The 24,630-nt window shown below is 43.4% G+C and overlaps 1 protein-coding gene across 1 annotated transcript in view; it reads right to left on the bottom strand.

Annotated features, from left to right (window-relative positions):
* naa38 (N-alpha-acetyltransferase 38, NatC auxiliary subunit) overlaps window positions 1-19,567 on the bottom strand; it is a 71,789-nt gene extending 52,222 nt beyond the window's left edge. The window contains exon 1 of the mRNA XM_084313209.1: window positions 19,487-19,567. Coding sequence (XP_084169335.1) covers window positions 19,487-19,525 — 39 coding nt within the window. The 5' untranslated portion in view covers window positions 19,526-19,567. The remainder of the gene's footprint in view (window positions 1-19,486) is intronic.
* Between the last annotated feature and the right edge of the window lie 5,063 nt (window positions 19,568-24,630).

A 24,630-nucleotide genomic window follows, 5' to 3' on the forward strand; every position in this document is an offset into this window, starting at 1 on the left:
GAGAGAGAGAGAGAGAGAGAGAGAGAGAGAGAGAGAGAGAGAGAGAGAGAGAGAGAGAGAGAGGAGAGAGAGAGAGAGAGAGAGAGAGAGAGAGAGAGAGAGAGAGAGAGAGAGAGAGAGAGAGAGAGAGAGAGAGAGAGAGAGAGAGAGAGAGAGAGAGAGAGAGAGAGAGAGAGAGAGAGAGAGAGAGAGAGAGAGAGAGAAGAGGGAGAGAGAGAGAGAGAGAGAGAGAGAGAGAGAAGAGAGAGAGAGAGAGAGATTTTCTCCGAGCTATGGCTATGCTCGGAGCATTTTATTAACGTTACATAGCATAGCATAGCTCCGGAGAAATCTCTCTCTCTCTCTCTTCCTCCTCCCCCTCACAGCCGGGCAGCGCAGCCCTGTCTTCAGTTTGTAAACAACGCTATTATTAGCTAACGTTAGCTGTCGTTCCTCCGTTAGCTTAATGCTAGCTAGCTGGCCACCTATTACTTCATGGAAACGGAGTAACGTCAAGCCGAGCCCACTACACCAGTACACGCATGAACTCGACACAACTACCCCGTTGCCAACGTTCGGTCGAGCGGAGCCGGAGCCCATCCTACACCAGTACACGCGTAACGTTAATAAATGCTCCGGCCAGCTGGTACCGATACTGCAGAAAGTATCGGTACTTCGGGAAATGAGTATTGAAGCCGTTTTAAATATTCAGTATCGATATGTATCGATACTTCGATATTTTTGACAACACTAGCCTACCTACAGTAATTCTTACCTCTACACTATTAGTTTTATTAAACATTGTTACTATTTCTCTTATATTTTTGTGTATGTCCATCCCTGTAGAACTTGAGATTCCAGTGGACAACGAGTACTAACCAGACCAACCCTGGGCGAAGTCCCGAAACCCTATCCAACAACAACTGGTAAGGCAAATTTCTACAAATAATTACTTTCTATGTAAAACTACTCATCTGTATCACAACAATGGTTATTATCTTCAGCTCAGTTATGTCCTGGACCGAAAGAGGCCTTCGGAAGAAATAATTGTGAAGGAAGGACAAACTTGTTTGACACGGGATGAGTTTTGGAGCCTTGGGTTGAACAGCTATATGGATTCAACTGTGAGTAGTCACATGGTCTAACAGATTAACATTTATTACAGAAGGGAGAGTTTCAGTCATGTTCACTTAGGGCTGGGCAATATAACGATAACGATAAATATCACGATATATTTTAATAATCAATATCGAATATCGAAATTTTAAAAAAAATAGTTTTTTTTTTTTTTTTTTACCTGCAACAGGGCAGTTTTAAAACCAGAGACAGTGGACAGACTTGTCTTTCTTGCCTGCAACTTAAAGTAATGGCTTTGCTTGTCCAAATGACAATACTGACCAAATTCAGATTTCTTTTTCTCTTGTCCATTTATTTTGTTTGCTTTCTAATTTAAAATACATTTTGAAACCGTCTGTACACAGTAGGCTATGTGTGCTAGCAGAACTAGACTCCAGTCACGAGTCACAGTGCACATGTGCGGTGGTTTGTCCACCAAAAAAGCGCCAAAAGATCGAAAATAAACTAGCAGAGCCAGAACTGTTCAACTCCTCTGGAGCCACAGCCAGCAGAGAAGCCGGTTTACTTTAGCTTTTAAACCAGCTGCAGCCTGAGAACTGGAGTGTGAGGGGATGTAACACTAAAGATGGCGGCAATGACAAAGAATTGCTGCAAAATAAACATACATCTGTTGTTAAAAAAAATAAAAAAATAAATGTTTATTTTTATTTTTTTATTTTTTTTATACTTATAACAATTCGATAATTATCGATATCGAGAAATAAAATAAAATTATCATATCGTTATCGCGATATGATTTTTTTCCATATCGCCCAGCCCTATGTTCACTATAATGTCTTAATTGTGATTTCTTGCAGATTGGAAATGCATGCCTGAAGCTCATTGGTGAACTGGCTCTGAAACGTGTATGACCTCTTTTTTAATTACACATTTAAAGTGGAAATGAAGCAGTGCGATAAATACATATTCATAGCATCACATTAGTATTTAGATAAGCCACAGAAGAAATCACGTTATAAAAATAAGCAGTTTCTAAGAAAAAACGATTTGTTGTGTGCATTTCTGAAGCATTTATCATTATGGGCGCGGCCATTTTGTTGCTGACGTCATGGGGGTTGTTTGGTGTACACTGCTGGTTAGCTGCCTATAGTGAATGGGTCAGTAAGTAAATAAAATGTTGCCTACAAAACAACGGGACCGCGGTGGTTCTGTTTGTATTGCTCCTGGCTGTTCAAACTAATTTTACCATGTGAGAGAGAGGAAAGTTGGTTAATTTCCACAAACTACCAGTGAAAAAAACAGTGTTGTTGGCATGTTGGCTCAGGCTGGCTGCACTCAGGCGGCGTGATCAGCCTGTTGGACAGGGAATGAAGATCCCCAGAGAACACTTCATTGCCTCGGATTATGTTGTTGGGGTGGGATGTTTGTCCAGAAGACCACTAATCAGCTGAAGCCGGATGCGGTTCCCTCGGTCTTCGACAGACAGACCGGCGTTAGCTCTCGGGAGCGATCGCTAGCTAGTTAGCACCAGCCGGGGACCGGCGTTAGCTCTCGGGAGCGATCGCTAGCTAGTTAGCACCAGCCGGGGACCGGCGTTAGCTCTCGGGAGCGATCGCTAGCTAGTTAGCACCAGCCGGGGACCGGCGTTAGCTCTCGGGAGCGATCGCTAGCTAGTTAGCACCAGCCGGGGACCGGCGTTAGCAACCGGGAGCGTCGCGGAGCATTCAGCCTGCTGGCTACCTAGATCCACTTCAACCAGCGTCGCGGAGCATTCAGCCTGCTGGCTACACAGCTTGTCGGTGTGCTGGAGCCTCGGCAAGCTAACGGTAGCTGGCTCCAGGCTATTAGCACATCGACAAGCTGCTGGAGCTCCCGACGCTCGGCTGGTTGAAGTGGATCTAGGTAGCCAGCAGGCTGAATGCTCCGCGACGCTCCCGGTTGCTAACGCCGGTCCCCGGCTGGTGCTAACTAGCTAGCGATCGCTCCCGAGAGCTAACGCCGGTCTGTCTGTCGAAGACCGAGGGAACCGCGTCCGGCTTCAGCTGATTAGTGGTCTTCTGGACAAACATCCCACCCCAACAACATAATCCGAGGCAATGAAGTGTTCTCTGGGGATCTTCATTCCCTGTCCAACAGGCTGATCACGCCGCCTGAGTGCAGCCAGCCTGAGCCAACATGCCAACAACACTGTTTTTTTCACTGGTAGTTTGTGGAAATTAACCAACTTTCCTCTCTCTCACATGGTAAAATTAGTTTGAACAGCCAGGAGCAATACAAACAGAACCACCGCGGTCCCGTTGTTTTGTAGGCAACATTTTATTTACTTACTGACCCATTCACTATATAGGCAGCTAACCAGCAGTGTACACCAAACAACCCCCATGACGTCAGCAACAAAATGGCGGCGCCCATGTTGAAAACAGGGATATTATATTTGATTTTTCAGACAAATAAGATAGATTTCACATTTGATTATAGAACCCTGTCTTACACAAGGTACACAACAAACAAACTAGGATCACATTGCTCACTGCTTCATTTCCACTTTAAAAGTAACTTTTGGTACTGAAGGCAGACTATTAATAATCATGTTTGTTTTTTCGTCATCAGGACATGGACATTTATATAGAAGACATGTATGTTGTTCCTACCTGGAAGGACCGAAGTATCAACCCGTTAGCTTCATTTCCGGTAAGTGTAATTAATTGATGAAATAAATATAATTATTCAGTTAGTAAATTGAATAAGCATAATGGCACATCCCTACTCTAATGGCAAACTCATGTTTCATAAATATTAGGCTGACATGAAGATGAAACATGCAATAGTCTTTCCAGCCTGGACCGAAAACTACTTTGTGCTATGTGTAAGTGAAATTAGTAATGCATGTCTTATAAACTTAATCTGTTTATAAGGAATCATAAACTAAAAGGCTTTGATAGCTTATTAACTAAACATTCTAATCGGAGCAGATTCTGCCGTTTGGGTGAGAGGGGCACATGGCCGCCGTCCTGGGAGAATAGCAGAATCCACGTTGGGTGAGAGGGGCACACGTCCGCCGTCCTGGGAGAATAGCAGAATCCACGTTGGGTGAGAGGGGCACATGTCCACCGTCCTTGGAGAATAGCAGAATCCACGTTGGGTGAGAGGAGCACATGTCTGCCATTCTGGGAGAATAGCAGAATCCACATTCCCACAGAAACCTGACTGACATGCTGTGCTTATTTTTACATACCCATTATAGGTAGGGATGCCCCGATCGATCGGCCACCGATCGTTATCGGCCGATAATCAGTATAAATATGCGATCGGGGAATTCCGATAATGAGTCATATTCGCCGATCGCGGAAACTGATCAAGTGGATATCTCACTCGCTTGTCTCAGACGCACAGGACCTGCAAACTGCTCCTCCTCCCTAGCCCCGCCCGCCCCCGTGTAGAGTTTGTAAACAAAGAGGTGCGGCTCCTCTGCTCGAGTCTGTAGTGCATTCGACCTGCGCTAACGTTAGCTACCTAGCTATCGTTACTGTTTAAACAAAATTACCCAGTCAACTATTCACGTTTAGTAGGCATTGTCTAACGGTATTTAGCCGGCTAGCTACCGATAGCTCCTGATATCAACAAATGATCCAGAAAATCTAGTAGTCCATGTTCATACCTCCGGTAGCTTGCGTTAGCTTGCGTTAGCTGACGTTAGTTTACTGTTCAAAACGAAATGTCCCATTGAACTAAAGTTCTGTCTTAACGTCATCTAGCCGGTTATGCAGTAGCTACAGATAGCTCTTGATATTAATGTCTTATAACATTGATTTAATGCGTATTCGAGCTGAGGGCTTGCTGAATGTGAAATGACCAAAGCATAACGTTACCAATAGGGTCCCGCTGCAGCGCCGGAGAATCCTTTTTGGAGCTGGAGGCTACTAGAGTACACACAGACAGTGGAGCTGTTTGCAGATAGCGAGCATTTTGACTTGTTGCGTGGTGGCGATGTCTCGCAGATAATACAAGTACAAGTCTAATTATATAATATATATATTTTATAAAAAAAAAAAAAAAAAAAAACTTTATATAAAATAATTTTTAATTTCTTTTTAATCAAAAACGATCGGTATCGGATCGGTATCGGCCGATATGGCTCACGACGATCGGTGATCGGTATCGGTGGCAAAAAACGTGATCGGGGCATCCCTAATTATAGGTCTTGAAGCCACGCATACAGGAGATTCTATTATTGGACTCCAAATACATAGATCATACCTCTGGCTTTGGCGATGAAGACTACAGAACTGTTTTTAAGTACACAGATGAGAGCTACTGTTTGTTGTGTTCATATGGCATTTAGATGTGATGGTTCACCGATGAGAGATACTGCTCCTGGCTGCCCTTGGGGGGAGGGAGTGCAGAGACTCAAACGCATCAGCGACCCAACTAACTGCGTGTCTGTCTGCATGCCGAATAAAGACTTCTCAAACTCAAAGTCCAGCTATTATACTGATATCGAATAATTAATTCTGCTTGTTTCATATTGGTATACATTGGTTTAACCTTGAATAAATATATATTAAGTCTTCTATTGAAGACGCAGAACATTACATATAACTGCTGCTGGATGCACCACGCTTTAGTGGAGTTAGGAAATTAAAAGCGCTCTTCCCCTCCCCTTTTTTCAGTACACCCTTTGCATTGTCGCCAACACCCGGTTCCAGTTCACAGAGGTCTGTATTTCCAACCAAAGTAAAGGGCCCAGGGAGCGAAATTAACTTTTTGACTCACCGGCCAGTGGCGGGTAGATGGGAAGAGTCTACCCGCCAAGCATATTTCTTACCTGCCAAATTTTTTTTGATTAAAAAAATATATATATATTTTTTATATAAAATTTCTTTTTTTAAATAAAATATATATTATATAATCATACTTGTAGTTGTATTATCTGCGAGACATCGCCACCACGCAATAAGTCAAAATGCTTGCTATCTGCAAACAGCTCCACTGTCTGTGTGTATACTTGAGTAGCCTCCAGCTCCAGCAAGGATTCTCCGGCCCTGCAGCTAGACCCTATATTCAGCTAGACCCTACATTCAGCATGCAAGGATTCTCCGGCGATGCAGCTGGACCCTATTTATAACGTTACGGTTCTTTTGTCAAATCACATTCAACATGCCCTCAGCTAGAATACGCATTCAATCAATGTTATAAGACATTGATATCAGGAGCTATCTGTAGCTACTGCTAGCCCGGTAGATAACGTTAAGACAATTTAGTTTACTGGGACAGATGGATCTAACGTGAGCTAGCTAAGCTAGCTAACGAGGGAACGGAGGTATTATGCACTCGAGTCGACTATTGCTGGAGCATTTGTTGATATCAGTAGCTAGCCAGCTAGATACCGTTAGACAATGCCTCGTCATGTATTAAACTAAAAGTGAATAGTTGACTGGGTCATTGTTTAAACAGTAACGGTAGCTCATGGAGGTCCAATATAGACTAGAGCAGACTGCCCGCATATCGCAATGGTGGCGTTTCAGGAAGTAAACAAGCCAAATGAGAGCTTCCGATTGGTCATTTGCTTTCTTTCTCATGAAACCAGTCACGTCACTCTACTGTGATAGGACCGTTGACTTGAGTGCAATGTGGGACTTGTAGTTTTTTAACGATCTCGCGGCGGAGAAAAAAAAGACGAGAGAGGCTATAATCTGTACTCGCACAATCAAAATAAGAGTATCGTTATGAACTACACGTCTACACGCCACACGGCGGGCAGCCCTCTAAGTGTCAAGCGCCAAAGGTAAAAACTGAGCGCCCCTGGCGGGCGGCAGGCTTTAGTTTTGGTCCCTGAAAGGGCCTATATAACACATATTGCACAACTTGCAAGCAGAGATACTTGTGATTGCAATTACTTAAAAATACCACTTCATATCATTCTCATGACATCATGCCATTGCCTACCAATATAGCTCAATTGTACAACTCATTGGCCATTAATGATAATCCCATGTTATTGTTTGTCATGTCTGTGATTTTTAGTTGGACATGAACTCAATTTGTGAGTGGTGGTGTACTCTACTAATGGAGCGCTTCCAAACTGAGGGGTACATTACAGTATCTTGGAGTATAATTAGTCAACATGTGTTGAAGCAATAATAACTTATAATTGTTTTTCATAATTTGAAAGGCACGGCAAGAGGTTTGCCCACAGGACCAGGGAGTCGAGGTGTCTGCTCCAAGGACTGCTACAACCTGTTTACAGGGTGCCTCGGACTTCAAGGATTACTACCAGTATCCCACAACACCTCCAGGTTGCCATGGACCAGTGCTGCGGTCAGTGCTGAACAAAAAAAGCTGGTGGACTTCATCATCACAGCACATCGGACTAAAGAACACCTAAAGGTACAGTATGTTGGCACCTGTTGCCAAATCTGTGTTTACCAAGCCTATCTGACTGTCTACAATGATTTGATCCTGGACGATTCTTTCTCCTTGCTTTTCTGTACTCTCAGGCCGTCGTAAGTGGCAGAGAACCGTCAAACTAGTTGCAGAAGTACATCCAGAGGTCACCAAGCAAGAAGCGGTCATGGTCAACGTGTGCCCCAGTCTATTTTCAGAACGACGGGCATCAAAACGCAGTGTTTGACTTCTTGTCAAACATCCTGGCCAGCACAGTCTCATCTGTACCCATCCTGGATAATGTAGCCTATATCCTTGAGGTCTTGCTGCCTGAGGTGAATTTGTATGATATTTTTACTTTTCACTATGTATGAAACAAGCCTTTGTTGAGAGATTTCAATTCTAATGTGTGCAGTTATTGAAAAATAATGCATGATCCAGGGGCTAATTTACTTGCCTTTGTCTCATGGGGTAAACTGTAATCTTCTCTCTCCATGACAGGCCACTATAAGCGCTATTGCAGCAGTCAATGAGGTCACCAGTAAGAGGGCTGAAGAAATCTTCTGGACCCCGCCCAGATGTCGACAAAAGGCATGCCAACATTATCCTAATCATCAGATTCGTTTTTATTATCTGAAACATTTTCTCTTTTAAATTTATTTTGAATTTATTGTCACAGTATGTGTTGTCCTGGTCATATCGCTATTAGACCTAACTATGTATAGTGGTACAGTGTAGAATTACCAGAATATTGCATTGTCAAACTTTTTAACATTTTCTATATGTTATGCTTTTTCATATTAGTGAGTGGGAGGCATTCGATGACAAAATCGACCGTGAAAGGAAGAAGCAGCGCTGAACTCGGCTGCAAGGGTCCTCACGCACACCAAACCCTGGCAGCACATCACCCCCACCCTGCAAAAACTCCACTGGCTCCCCATCAACTACCGAATCCCCTACAAGAGCCTCCTCCTCCGCAATAATTTTTTTTTTTTATTATCTTTTCCCCCATCCTTTTTCCGATTTTTCTCCCATCCCACTGTTAGTCGTTATGCCAATTCCCAACCCCCTTCCTGGTTGTTGCGCGCCCCCCCCTACTGTTGGTCCGAGAGGCCGGAGACTGTCACATGCTTTCCTCCGACGCATGTGCAGCCAGCCAGCAGCCAGCCTGGCAGCGCAGATTCTCACTGGGAGAGTGTAACGTGTGGAAGGTCGCACTACCTCTCTCATTGTACTGTACTTGTCTAATAGATGAACCCTTCAAGAGCAACGGGTACAGGGTTTTAAAGGGGAGATGAAGCAGTGAACAATGTGATCCTAGTTTGTTTGTTGTGTACCTTGTGTAAGACAGGGTCCTATAATAAAATGTGAAATCCTGCTTATTTGTAGGGGTGGGAATCATCAGTTTCATCACGATACGATACGATATCGATTCTTTGGACAACGATACGATATTTGCCGATATCACAAAGTCTGCCACGATACGATTCAATTCAGGTGCCTGCGATCGATATGAGGCGATATTATGTGCCCATTTAACACAATCAGTCACATTTAGATCAACTAAAAAAAGGCTACGGAAATATCAATTGATGTATTTATTTTTGAGCTTTTCCAGACATTTAAATGAAAAACAATCTATTGTTTTTAATACAAATAGACCTCCTGTTCACTTTTGTTTTTATATATTGAGCTTTAACACACACAGACACACACACACATACACACACGCACACCCACACACACACAGTCCCCCACAGCCCCCACCCCTCCTCCTTCCAAGTCCCCTCTCTCCTCTCCTGTTCTCTCTCACGGTTAGCTGCTTAGCTTTTAAGCAGCCAACGCAACGTTCATTTAGATATTTAACGCAACGTTGGCATAAAGGAATGGCGACGATGCAACGTCTGTTATATGCATTTGACCCGTTGCGGGGAAAAAACTGCACAGACTTATATCGGCTAGCAAAATAGACGCTCTGTAGTGCTTTACAGCAGACGCAAACACTGCTGTAATGTCTACACAGAGTTTCACAATACTGGGCGCCGGCGGATATGACTCGCTGGGATTTTCAAAATAAGAGTATCACAATATGAATCGATCTTTTTACGTTGCGTCGATCCTATTTGATTATTGATAATAGATCGATATATCGATCTGGATGGATGTATTGTCCCACCCCTACAAACTAGGCAAAAGTTCCTCAAACACCCATCGATCATTCTGTCAAGCGCCACGCCCCTTCTCTTCTCTGTAGCGGTACTAAATACCTGTATGTCCCTATGTCGATATGACCCTGATGTAAACAAGACAAACGTCTTTCGCTGGTCTGCATCCCCTTAACAATTGTGTGTATTGAGCCGTACTGTATTGTACCCATTCTGCAATCTTGTTCAAATAAAGTTTTCATTCACACTCAAAATCTGTGTTCATTTTTTATTTTGCATACTAATGTTCTGTGTCTTGAGTCGTACTTGTATTGAAAAACTGATTTTATATGTCTGAGGAGAAGACTGGTACTCAGGGAGCGAAATTAACTTTTTGACTCACCGGCCAGTGGCGGGTAGATGGGAAGAGTCTACCCGCCAAGCATATTTCTTACCTGCCAAAATTTTTTTGATTAAAAAAAATATATATATATATTTTATATAATTTTTTTTTTTAATAAAATATATATTATATAATCATACTTGTAGTTGTATTATCTGCGAGACATCGCCACCACGAAATAAGTCAAAATGCTTGCTATCTGCAAACAGCTCCACTGTCTGTGTGTATACTTGAGTAGCCTCCAGCTCCAGCAAGGATTCTCCGGCCCTGCAGCTAGACCCTATATTCAGCTAGACCCTACATTCAGCATACAAGGATTCTCCGGCGATGCAGCTGGACCCTATTTATAACATTACGGTTCTTTTGTCAAATCACATTCAACATGCCCTCAGCTAGAATACGCATTCAATCAATGTTATAAGACATTGATATCAGGAGCTATCTGTAGCTACTGCTAGCCCGGTAGATAACGTTAAGACAATTTAGTTTACTGGGACAGATCGATCTAACGTGAGCTAGCTAACGCGAGCTAGCTAACGAGGGAACGGAGGTATTATGCACTCGAGTCGACTATTGCTGGAGCATTTGTTGATATCAGTAGCTAGCCAGCTAGATACCGTTAGACAATGCCTCGTCATGTATTAAACTAAAAGTGAATAGTTGACTGGGTCATTGTTTAAACAGTAACGGTAGCTCATGGAGGTCCGGTCTAGACTAGAGCAGACTGCCTGTGTTGACATGAGCACTGCGAGCAGAAGCCCTTAGCCAATAGTATCCCGCTGCAGGGCTGGGCGGATATGACTCGTTGCCACGTTTTTTTTCAAAATAAGAGTATCATACGAACCTAATTGTTGCTAACTGCCGGAGCCATCGATATTATGACTGGAGATGCGCTTGGGGCGGAAATGAGACCCGCACAGATTTTCAAAATAAGAGTATCGTTATGAACTTGATTGATTACACGCCACACGGCGGGCAGCCCTCTAAGTGTCAAGCGCCAAAGGTAAAAACTGATCGCCCCTGGCGGGCGGCAGGCTTTAGTTTCGGTCCCTGCTGGTACTCATCATCTTCGTCTCCACAAAAAGAAAAATTACATGTGAAGTATGTTGTGTGCCAGGTTTAAACAGTGCTGTATATGTACAGTTTATTCCTCCTATCCAAGCTCCGGGAGGGTCATCAAAGAGAAGTCGCCTATTCTCAGTCCTTGCCCCACAATGGTGGAATGAACTACCCACCCCAGTTAGGACAGCCGAAACCCGTCCAATCTTTCGCCGTCGACTAAAGACGCACTTCTTCAACCATTCTGAATAAAAAAATAAAAATAAAAATAAATCTAACCCTAACTAACCTTACTGTCATGCACTTGTCCTAATAAACTAACATACACTGTAGCACTCAACACTTTATGAACATTGTTACTCAGCTGATAGAGTTGTGCCCTTCCTGATGGCTTGTCGTACAGAACTTGTAAGTCGCTTTGGATAAAAGCGTCAGCTAAATGACTAAATGTAAATGTATTCCCCCTCAAATGTATATACTATATTATTACTAGATCTGGTATGTCAACACTTTATGAACATTGTTACTCAGCTGATAGAGTTGTGCCCTTCCTGATGGCTTGTCGTACAGAACTTGTAAGTCGCTTTGGATAAAAGCGTCAGCTAAATGACTAAATGTAAATGTATTCCCCCTCAAATGTATATACTCTATTATTACTAGGGATGCACCGATATGAAAATTGGCCGCCGATACCGATACCGATTGTTCAACTAACACTATCGGCCGATACCGATACCGATATTTGTAAAAAAAATTTTTTTTTTTTTTATTAATATATATATTTTTTTTAATGAAACTACTGTATATTTGTATGTGTATGTTTGTATTTGTAGGCCTCTTTACTTACTTAAAAAAAGGAAACATCAAGAAATATGTTTATGGTATCACTATCTCTCTCCCAGTATCGTCTTGCGGCCTGCAGAGGGATACTATTTTCTCAACCAGAGCTTTCAACCAATGCAATGGAACCATTCTTGCGGCCTGCAGCGGGATACTATTCTCTCAACCAGAGCTTTCAACCAATGCAATGGAACCATTTTGATTGACAGTCGATTCTGCCAATTACGCCACACCGCTAGCACCCACCTCCTGCTGTCCTTACCACCAATCGGCAAGCGTTTATACATTTTTCTACTTCCGGGCATGCCGCCATTGTTCTGTTTGCGAGAGCACTGCAGAAGAACACACTTAACATAGCTACGTTAGCTGCCCGGCCCGGCACCCGCCGACCGGCGCTCCACGCATGACCAAATGAGACATAATGATTTTACTGCAACAAATGTTATAATAAAACAAAGCCTTTCTATACATTTGTCTGGTTGAAAACTTTATTAACAGATTGCAGAATGTGTAGTTGGGTACGGAATGAGCAACGGAATGGAACCGAGCTATGAACGGACTAACGGAGTAATGCCTTGTTTACAGCTATCTTCGGGTAAATAATATGCTTGTTATTGAACGTGTAACACTTCATTTTAACAGCAGATACTTTCTTAAATGCCATCTTCCCGAGAGAGGGTGTTGACGGGGAGTTGTGTTATTAATAGCATTGAACAGCTAACCGAAAGCTAGCGTTAACTATTGTTAAAGGTTTAGCCATAACGTTACCTTGGCTAAAGTTGGGGCTATTAATAATGCAGCAATAATGGCTGCAGACCTGCAAGCAAAGTACAGCAAGTTGACAAAGGAGTATTCCAACGCAAATCACATTTTCACCAGTAACGTTGGTCTTGCATCTCCCGGTAGCTAATGAACGGACTCGGAGTAATGCCTTGCTGCTATGGGTAATAATAATATGCTGATGTTATTGTCCGTGTAACACTAACTATATAACGCTAATGCCACAAAACGAATGCCTTGACCTGTTCCCCCCCACGGGGTCGGTACCGACCCCTTTTTGACATTATTATCATATATTAATATTTTTATGAGTGATGCAATAAATTTGCGTTTTTAAAATCAAACGTTTTCAAGTATTATTATCACTACTATGTCACAAATACATGTAGAATGTAAAACGTTAGGTTGGCAATAGTTTAGCAATAGGTTAAAAGTGAGTTTTTATCATTTTAAGTTTTTATTTTTCAGTCGCGTTTTTGACGCGGAAGCGGAAATGGAAATGTTGAACCATGGGAATTGTAGTTTTTTTGCGGCCATTTTGAAGATCGCCTCGCCAGCTATCTGCCAGTGTCGGAATTTCTCAAAACTACACTTCCTGTGGTCTGCTATGGACGTTCAAAGTTCGGCGTTCTGAAGGAATCATATCAATAATTGTTATGATTCGCGATAATAAGCTACAAAAGGTAACGTTTGACAAATATTGAAACGCAGTCAGTTTCTCCACACTATTGTAATCATGTAGGAATAATTAGATCTGAAATTAGTTACAGAATGATTACACTGTGGGAGAAATAAAAAAGTACAGTCGATTACATTAAATATCTGTATATGTTATTACGCATGCCTGGTGATACTATATCCAAATTGAACTCGGCCATTTGAAAGATACTATATGTATATATATATAAATGTGCGAATTGGCTATAATAAGGTAATGTATAAGCATATATTCTATATTCTATAATAATATTTCAAATTGCATTGGTCCGGATGGGAGAATTCAGTACTGTATATACAAAACCTTCAATTTTATCATCTTCCCTTTATTAATTTCCTTAGATCTTTTGTACACATGATCTCAAGAGGGTACTGAATTAGCTCAGCTCAGTTTGGTCATTATTATCATGGTTTTATTCACTGTCAAAGATGAAAAGAAAAATCATAATTCATATTTTCCTTTGTTTCATCAGAATTTAAGCAAGCCTAGTAATAGACACATTATTTCTGACACTGAGAATACATTCATTGAGGTCCATAGATGTTCCTAGATACCAAATATATGCAAATAGCCCTTGTAGAAGTGGAGCAATATTCCATTTACCTAGGTATACATTTTATGCAGATTTTCACCTGGGGTGGAACAGGTTAATCATAAGTACTAGTTACTTTGATGCAGTAGCTTGTGTGTGTGTGTGGGGGACGGCAGGCGTTGTGCACTGCAGGTAGGTCGCGAGTGAACTTTTTTTTTTTTGCCTTTTGACGCTACACAAATTGATGGGTATTTATCGGCGACTGCTATCGGCACATTTGAGCTTATCGGCCGATAGGCCGATAGCAGTCAACAAGGCACTTATCGGCCGATACCGATACCCGACCGATATATCGGTGCACCCCTAATTATTACTAGATCTGGTATGTCATAAATGTCTAGATGTAACATTACTGTCTATGTACCTATAAGTCGCTTTGGATAGAAGCGTCAGCTAAATGACTAAATGTAAATGTATTCCCCCTCAAATGTATATACTCTATTATTACTAGATCTGGTATGTCATAAATGTCTAGATGTAACATTACTGTCTATGTACCTATGTAAACGAGACGAAAGTGAAGTTGAAAATGGGGGATCTATGTAAACGAGACGAAAGTGAAGTTGAAAATGGGGGACCCTGATGTAAACGAGACGAAAGTTAAGTTGTGTATGTGTCGTAAACGAGAGAGGGAGCGAGCGAGAGAGCCCCCCCCCCCCCCCCCCCCCCCCTCATCCGCGCAGTAGTGCAAATACTTGTCCAGGCCACTAATACTTGTCTACGACACGAAGCCCCGCCTCAAACCCGTCCACGCGAGAGAGGGAGCGAGCGAGAGAGCCCCCCCCCCCCATATCCGCGCAGTAGTGCAAATACTTGTCCAGGCCGCGTGAATATTAAAGGCAACCAACTTGTGTTCAGCTTTTCGTTCAGCGTTTCTCTGATTGGCCACACGGCCACGTGACCGCCCTAGCACACGCCCTTTTCCGCTGAGAGACGCGACAGAAGTCGAACCAACGCGCTGGTCGAACCAGTTCAGACAGAGGTGTTTATTTATATTAATAAACATATCTACTAGAAACACTGGTGTTCTGTTGTGTGACTGTACTAAACTCTTCCACCACATGACCGACATTTGACATACAGTACACCTCCTATCTATAACGCTGCCACCACCCACTTCAATGACAGAGCTCTCATATTTGCGAATGCATAAACTATATCTTAAATTATGGCGATGTGTCTAATATGGCTGTCGCAAAGTCATTGATAAGCGACAGCCATATTAGACACATAGCCATAATTTAAGATATAGTTTATGCATTTGCAAAATATGAGAGCTCTGTCATTGAAGGGCTTCTACAACGGAGCGCGGCCGCTGCTGCTGCTGGAGCTGGATCAAGCCGCGGGCGGCGCACGGAAGCCGGGGAAAAAACAACCGCGTCGCCCCGCTGGCGCTTCAGCAAGCAGCCTCCACAGCTCCAGTTAACCTAATTTATACCGTAATGAATCATTCAAAAATATACCGTTAACTGGAATATGTTGTTTCTTTACACATATGTTGGATTATGTAATTGGGTTGTCATGACAAAACAATAAAAATCGCTACTTTACATCAGGGTGAACGCTGTTACACTGCCACCACCCACTTCAATGACAGAGCTCTCATATTTGCGAATGCATAAACTATATCTTAAATTATGGCTATGTGTCTAATATGGCTGTCGCGAAGTCATTGATAAGCGACAGCCATATTAGACAGCGGCGGTGCACGGAAGCCGGGGACAAACCACCGCATCGCCCCGCTGACGTTAAAAACGCGAAATAACGTTACAGCTTACAGTTCCACACTGATGTACAGTGACACCCAGAGTTTCTAGTTACAGTAGTGACGCGTGAATCGAGATAGTCCTAACACTGTAACAGTGTTTATTATTAAGAGTCAGATAGTCCTAACAGTGTTTATTATTAAGAGTCAGATAGTCGTAACAGTGTTTATTATTAATTAACGTCATAAACGAACTACCAGATTTATTTTCTAGTTCAGCGCATTTCATAACTGTATGGGCTTTGTTTATACATGTACAGTGACGAGTGAATCTACCGTTGGAAAAAAAAAACGCGAAACATAATAATCAGTCAGCAGCGCTCCACTGCTACCGCAGCTGAACACAAGTTGGTTGGTACAGCAGGTGAACACAAGTTGGTTGCCCGCGCTTGCTCCTTGGATTTCATTTGGGACGGCTGCGCTTGCCTGCGCGGCCAATCAGAGAAAAGCCGAACACAAGTTGGTTGCCTTTAATATTCACGCGTCCAGGCCACTAATACTTGTCTACGCCACGAAGCCCCGCCTCAAACCCGTCCACGCCTGGCTCTGATTGATTGATTGATTGATTGAAAACTTTATTAACAGATTGCAGAATGGGTACAATACAGTACAGCTCAATACACACAATTGTTAAGGGGATGCAGACCAGAGAAAGACTTTCGTCTTGTTTACATCAGGGTCCCCCATTTTCAATTCATCAGGACATATATGACATACAGATAGTCAGTACTGCTACATCTATACATTTATGACATACCAGATTTGCAAATACAGTACTGTTTGTGATACAGAAGGAGTCAGGAAAAGGGAGTATATACATTTGACGTAGAAACTGTACATTGGAGGAGGTTGGGTGGGGGGGGTTGGGTACACTGGGATATTGACAACCATACTGGGTAATCTACATTGGAGGTGGTTGGGGGGGGCACACTGTATAAACAAGCAAAACTGTACATTGAGGGGGGGGGGGGGGAGACACTGTACAAACAAACAAAATTGTACATTGGACTATTGACAAAACCATACTAGGTAAATGACTGTACATTGGAGGGGGTTGGGTTAGGATATTTACAGGGGCCAGTGTTGAATTGCAGTCTCCCGTAGGTGTCCCTTGAGAGAGGTTTTGAAAGTGGGTAGTGATCCACATTCCTTTACAGCTTTGGGTAGGGCGTTCCACATTTGATGTGGCATAATTGCTAAACGTGTTTAGTCCCTTATTTGAGCCGAATCTGGGTTTAACATGATTTGTGGAGCTCCCTCTGGTGTTGTGATCGTGGTATTCACTGACCTTTGGGAAGTATTTTGACATGGGTACCTTGGTCGTGTAGTGTATCTTGTAGACCAGGCCCATTGCAAGTTGCTGTACTCTGTTGTCTACTCTAAGCCATCCTAGGTTGTCAAAGTGGGCAGGGGTGAGGTGGGTTCTAGGAGTAAGGTCAAGCAGTAGTCTGACCAGTTTGTTTTGAGATGTTTGTAATTTTGTTTTTAGCGCCTTTGAGGTGCTTTGGTACCATGAGGTGCAAGCATAGTCGTAGTACCCCTGAATGAGTGCTCCTGCCAGAGTCTTCAGGGTATTCTTGTTTACCAGAGAGGAGATCCGGTACAAGAATCGAGTTCGTTGGTTGACTTTTTTTATTACATTGGATGCCATTTTGTCACAGGAGAGATTAGCCTCTAGGATGGAACCCAGGTAGGTAATTTCATCTTTCCTTGTGACAATATTGTCACCCACTGTAACTGAGAAGCCGTCGGTCTTGCTGAGTTTGTTATTTGAACCGAAGAGAATGGACTCTGTTTTGCCCATGTGTAATGATAGTTTGTTATCAGCGAGCCATATGCAGATTCTGTCTAGTTCCGAGCTGAGGGTTTTTTCAACCTGTAACTTGTTCTTGTCAGAGACCAGCAGGAACAAGTTGCAGTCACAAGCTGACGACATGTCATTTGCATAAATTAGGAACAGTAGCGGTCCTAGTATGCTTCCTTGTGGAACACCACAGCTCACTGTGAGGGGGGGGATAGGGTACAGCTCTGCATACCCCCTATTGAACCACCTCCAATGTACAGTTTCTTCCCCCTCAAATGTATATACTCTTTTAGACTCCTTTTGTACACATAAACAGTACTGTATATTTGTAGATCTGGTATGTCATAAATGTCTAGATGCAACAGTACTGTCTACCTGTATGTCACGTATGTCATATTTATGTTATGATGAATTGAAAATGGGGGACCCTGATGTGAACAAGACAAAAGTCTTTCTCTGGTCTGCATCCCCTTGAAAATTGTGTGTATTATTGAGCTGTACTGTATTGTACCCATTCTGCAATCTGTTAATAACATTTTCAATCAATCAATCAATCAATCAATCAACCAAATATAGCCTAGTATCTGGAAAGGTGACCACCGTCAGCGTGGTTTCTGTCAGCGTTAACTAGCTAGTGCTGTAATCTAGCGGACTAATGTGTCATAACGCGTACTAGCTGTCCCTAAATGCTTTTTAATATAAGTATCAGGGCAACACCCTGAAGACTCTGGCAGGAGCACTCATTCAGGGGTACTACGACTATGCTTGCACCTCATGGTACCAAAGCACCTCAAAGGCGCTAAAAACAAAATTACAAACATCTCAAAACAAACTGGTCAGACTACTGCTCGACCTTACTCCTAGAACCCACCTCACCCCTGCCCACTTCGACAACCTAGGATGGCTTAGAGTAGACGACAGAGTACAACAACTTGCAATGGGCCTGGTCTACAAGATACACTACACGACCAAGGTACCCATGTACATGTCAAAATACTTCCCAAAGGTCAGTGAATACCACGATCACAACACCAGAGGGAGCTCCACAAATCATGTTAAACCCAGATTCGGCTCAAATAAGGGACTAAACACGTTTCGCAATTATGCCACATCAATGTGGAACGCCCTACCCAAAGCTGTAAAGGAATGTGGATCACTACCCACTTTCAAAACCTCTCTCAAGGGACACCTACGGGAGACTGCAATTCAACACTGGCCCCTGTAAATATCCTAACCCAACCCCCTCCAATGTACAGTCATTTACCTAGTATGGTTGTCAATAGTTCAATGTACAATTGTGTTTGTTTGTACAGTGTCTCCTCCCCCCCCCCCTCAATGTACAGTGTTACTTGTTTTATACAGTGTGCCCCCCGCCCCCCCCCCCCCCCCCCCCAACCACCTCCAATGTAAATTACCCAGTATGGTTGTCAATATCCCAATGTACCCAACCCCCCCCACCCAACCTCCTCCAATGTACAGTTTCTACGTCAAATGTATATACTCCCTTTTCTTGACTCCTTCTGTATCACAAACAGTACTGTATTTGCAAATCTGGTATGTCATAAATGTATAGATGTAGCAGTACTGACTATCTGTATGTCATGTATGTCATATATGTCTATATGAATTGAAAATGGGGGACCCTGATGGAAACAAGACAAACGTCTTTCTCAGGTCTGCATCCCCTTAACAATTGTATGTATTGAGCCGTACTGTATTGTACCCATTCTGCAATCTGTTAAATAAAGTTCATTCATTCATTCATTCATTCATTCAACTGGCTAATGTAACGCTAACGTATTAGCCACCAGCTAACGATAGCAGGACATTCTCGACATTGGAATGAGCAGAACATTACCCCTCTGCATTTACAATGACACATCAAATAAATATACAACGGATTAGTAGAATACACGAATGTGTAACTTGTGTAAAACGTACATGACTTGCTGGTCCATTTTCCTCGATCATTGTTGCCATTACCCCCCTTCTCTGGTCTCTAACTGCGTGCGGAGGGATTTCTCCGACGGACCAGCCAAACCGGAAACTCACTAGTATGGAGTCGGACCCGAGTAGGGTCCAGCTGCAGCGCCGGAGAATCCTCTCACTGGGCAAGCCTGTGGCACTGGCAGCCACGTACCTACTTTCTATAGAAGCAGCTCGGAGGGGCGCTGTTTTAAGTGAGCGTGTGTTATTGGATTGATTGATTGATTGATTGATTGATTGATTGATTGATTGATTGATTGATTGATTGATTGATTGATTGATTGATTGATTGATTGATTGAACATTTTATTAATGTCCAGCGACTTGCAATGGGCCTGGTCTACAAGATACACTACACGACCAAGGTACTGTTCCCATGTACATGTCAAAATACTTCCCAAAGGTCAGTGAATACCACGATCACAACACCAGAGGGAGCTCCACAAATCATGTTAAACCCAGATTCGGCTCAAACAAGGGACTAAACACGTTTCGCAATTATGCCACATCAATGTGGAACGCACTACCCAAAGCTGTAAAGGAATGTCAATCACTACCCACTTTCAAAAACACTCTCAAAAAACACCTAAGGGAGACTCAACTCGAAACTGGCCCCTGTAAATGTCCGAACACAACCCCCTCCAATGTACAGTAAATTACCAAGTATGGTCTTGTCAATAATCCAATGTACAGTTTTGTTTGTACAGTTGTACAGTGTCCCCCACCCACCCCTCCTACCCAACCCCCCCCCCCCCCCCCCACCCACCCAACCACCTCCAATGTACAGTACCCCCCCCCCCCCCCCACCTACCCAACCTCCTCCAATGTACAGTTTCTACGTCAAATGTATATACTTCTTTTCTGGACTCTTTTCGTATCACAAACAGTACTGTATTTGCAAATCTGGTATGTCATAAATGTATAGATGTAGCAGTACTGTCTATCTGTATGTCATATATGTTACGATGAATTGAAAATGGGGGACCCTGATGTAAACAAGACGAAAGTCTTTCTCTGGTCTGCATCCCCTTAACAATTGTATGTATTGAGCTGTACTGTACTGTACCCATTCTGCAATCTGTTAATAAAGTTTTCAATCAATCAATCAATCCGCCTTGTTTCGAACTGGTTATGCTTAGGCCCTCTTTCGAAGTCGGTTATGCTTAGAGTTTATCTTTAGAGCAGGGCGATAGACCACCAGCCCTGATTCCAAACTCTAAGCATAACCGACTTCGAAAGAGGGCGACTTCGAAAGAGGGCCTAAGCATAACCAGTTCGAAACAAGGCGGACATTAATAACATTTTCAATCAATCAATCAATCAAATAACACACGCTCACTTATTAAAACAGCGCACCTCCGAGCTGTACATCAATGTGGAACGCCCTACCCAAAGCTGTAAAGGAATGTGAATCCCTACCCACATTCAAAACCGCTCTTAAAGAGCACCTACGGGAGGCTGCAATTGGAAACTGGCCACCGTAAATGTCCAAACCCCCCCACCCCCACCCCCTCCTAATAGACAGTCTCCTCCCCACCGCATGTATATATTCTCTCCCCACCGTATGTATATTTCTCTCCCACCCACCCACCCCCTCCTAATGTACAGTCTCCTCCCCACCGTATGTATATATTCTCTCCCCACCGTATGTATATTTCTCTCCCGCCCACCCACCCCCTCCTAATGTACAGTCCCCTCCCCATCATATGTATATACTCTGTCAGGATCTATGGGTAACAGTACTGTATATTTGCATATCGTATATGTCACAAATGTAACTGCACTAAATACCTGTATGTCATGTATGTCATAAATGTCATGTATGTTGTGTTGTCATAAATGTCACTATGAATTGAAAATGGGGGACCCTGATGTAAACAAGACAAACGTCTTTCTCTGGTCTGCATCCCCTTAACAATTGTGTGTATTGAGCTGTACTGTATTGTACCCATTCTGCAATCTGTTAATAAAGTTTTCAATCAATCAATCAGTAAGTATGAATAATAAATAATGGCAGTAAAATACAATAATACAATAATGGCAGTAAAGTGGCAGTGAGATGATGGATATGGCAGTAAACTAATATATGATGTACACTAAATAAATAAACTAAATAATGGCAGTAAAGTAAAGTGGCAGAGGGGTAGTCCAGAGTCTGTGGGGGGCAGAGTAAGAGAGGAGTCCAGATTCTGTGGAGGCAGGTAAGAGAGCGGGGGGAGCTGGGTGTGTGTGTGTGTGTGTGTCAGGGGTGTTCTTAGTCCAGGTTCTGTGGTGGCAGAGTAGAGGAGGGGAGAGCTGGGAGAGAGTTCAGCTTCCTGACAGCCTGGTGTATGAAGCTGTCTGCTGGTCCTGGCTCGGAGGCTCCTCATTCTCCTCCCGGAGGGCAGGAGAGTGAAAAAGGGCTGTGAGGGTGGTCATTATTATGCATAATCTGGGTGGTCATTATGTGTGTGTGTGTGTGTGTGTGTGTGTGTGTGTGTGTGTGTGTGTGTGTGTGTGTGTGTGTGTGTGTGTGTGTGTGTGTGTGTGTGTGCGTGTGTGCGTGCGTGCGTGCGTGCGTGCGTGTGTGCGTGCGTTCGTGCGTGCGTGTGCATGTGTGTGATAAGACTGGGGGTCCAGACCTATAATCATAAGTGATTGTAAGTTTGGGTGGTAATTTTATTTATTTTGAGTACTAGTTAACACCCATTAGAGACAAAAGGAAAATAAAAGAAATTAATAAGGGCAAAACATATTAGGCTTGTGGTCATTTTAATGAGGACAGTGGCGGATGAGCCTTGCTGGAGGGGACAGGGACAGTCCACCAAAAAAAGGGGGGGGCTGTGCTGGGGGGTCCCACATTGTCCCTCACAAACATACCATTTGTCCCACATTTGGTTTATTGGGATCTGGTCACCCTTTCTCAGATACATTCACACCTAACTTGTGAATGAAATGTGTTACATTCAGTGGTGCAGTCGTAATATGGGAACTGGTTACACGCCACGACGTGCACGCGCTCTCCCGCGCATGCGCATACATGTTCCCTCAGTTGCGCACAGAACAGATGATTATTATGCATAACAATGGAGATCAAGCAGCCCCCCACCTTCTCGTAGGTTCCTATTATTATGCAAAGTCTACCGTGAGAAGTGCCCGGCCGCCGGCCGGGTAGCTTTCTACAACGGCCGGGTACTTATCATTGCGCGCACTTCTGCCCTGAGTGACTACTAATGGTGTAACCGCGTGTGCACGACTGCACCCCTGGTTACATTCCATTCGTAGAGGCAATTAGGCATCGTCTTTAGTCTGTGCCAGAGTCATGATTATAAGGCTTTGGTCTGTGCTTAAGCGAGGGAACATTTATGCGCATACATTTAGCGTGCGTGCAATCAGAGTTGATATGAGGAACACACCGCTGTTCGTGGCTGCCACAGGCTTGCCCAGTGAGAGGATTCACCGGCGCTGCAGCTGGACCCTATTGTGCGGAGCGTATGGTTAAAATCGGTTCAATCGATTTATATACACCAAAACATGCACACATTTAAACGTGGACAACGGGGGGGGGGGGGGGGGGGGGGGGGGGGGGGGCGGGGGGGGGGGCGGGGGGAGAAGAATGTATTCAAGAAAGTGTAGAAAGAAAATAAATCATTTTTATCGCGCCTATTTTACTCGTCTTCGGGATCTTTGCAATAGGGTATATCTGCAGAGCCACAGAGCCCTGCGTGGACGGGTTTGAGGCGGGGCTTCGTGGCGTGGACAAGTAATAGTGGCCTGGACAAGTATTTGCACTACTGCGCATGCGGATGAGGGGGGGGGGGGGGCTCTCTCGCTCGCTCTCTCTCTCATTTACGACATACACAACTTAACTTTCGTCTCGTTTACATCAGGGTCCCCCATTTTCAATTCATCATAACATGACATACAGATAGACAGTAATGTTACATCTAGACATTTATGACATACCAGATCTACAAATATACAGCACTGTTTGTGATACAAAAATAGTAGAGTATATATAGTAATAATAGAGTATATATATTTGAGGGGGAATAAACTGTACATTGGAAGAAGTCTACAAATATACAGCACTGTTTGTGATACAAAAATAGTAGAGTATATATAGTAATAATAGATATACATTTGAGGGGGAATAAACTGTACATATACAGCACTGTTTGTGATACAAAAATAGAGTACATTAACCTGGCACACACACAACATACTTCACATGTCATTTTTCTTTCACTCTAAAGGAAATATGTCTCACATACAGTAGACCCCCCAGTACTTTGTGGAGACGAAGATGATGAGTACCAGTCTTCTCCTCAGACATATAAAATCAGTTTTTCAATACAAGTACGACTCAAGACACAGAACATTAGAATGCAAAATAAAAAATGAACACAGATTTGAGTGTGAATGAAAACTTTATTTTAACAGCTTAGATTGCAGAATGGGTACAATACAGTACGGCTCAATACACACAATTGTTAAGGGGATGCAGACCAGAGAAATACGTTTGTCTTGTTTACATCAGGGTCATATCGACATAGGGACATACAGGTATTTAGTAGCGGAGATTGTGCTCGTCACCAATGCAAGAGGCTGTGGTCTCGACTCCCGGAGATGGCAGAGGTGGTTGAGGAGATGGCAGAGTCGGTTGAGGAGATGGCAGAGGTGGTTGAGGAGATGGCAGAGGTGGTTGAGGAGATGGCAGAGTCGGTTGAGGAGATGGCAGAGTCGGTTGAGGAGATGGCAGAGGTGGTTGAGGAGATGGCAGAGGTGGTTGAGGAGATGGCAGAGGTGGTTGAGGAGATGGCAGAGGTGGTTGAGGACCTGGCAGAGGTGGTTGAGGGGAGGGCTGGCTCTTACATGATGATATATGGACCAAAGCCTTTATTTTTGTTACAAATGTTGCCTGGCAGTAGAGGCAGTGGTAATGATAGTCTGGGCTGCCTGGTCTGCAGTCCAATCCACATCTGGGCAGGGGCTTGCATGATAAATGGTACGAAGCATTTTCTTTTTCTTATAATTGTTGCCTGGCAGTAGGGGCAGTGGTAGTGATAGCCTTGTCTGCAGTCCAATCCACATTTGTGTATAGTGTATTCTGTAACACA

This window comes from Notolepis coatsorum (genome assembly GCF_963971535.1).
Source record: "Notolepis coatsorum genome assembly, chromosome: 4".
Classification (NCBI taxonomy): Eukaryota; Metazoa; Chordata; class Actinopteri; order Aulopiformes; family Paralepididae; genus Notolepis; species Notolepis coatsorum.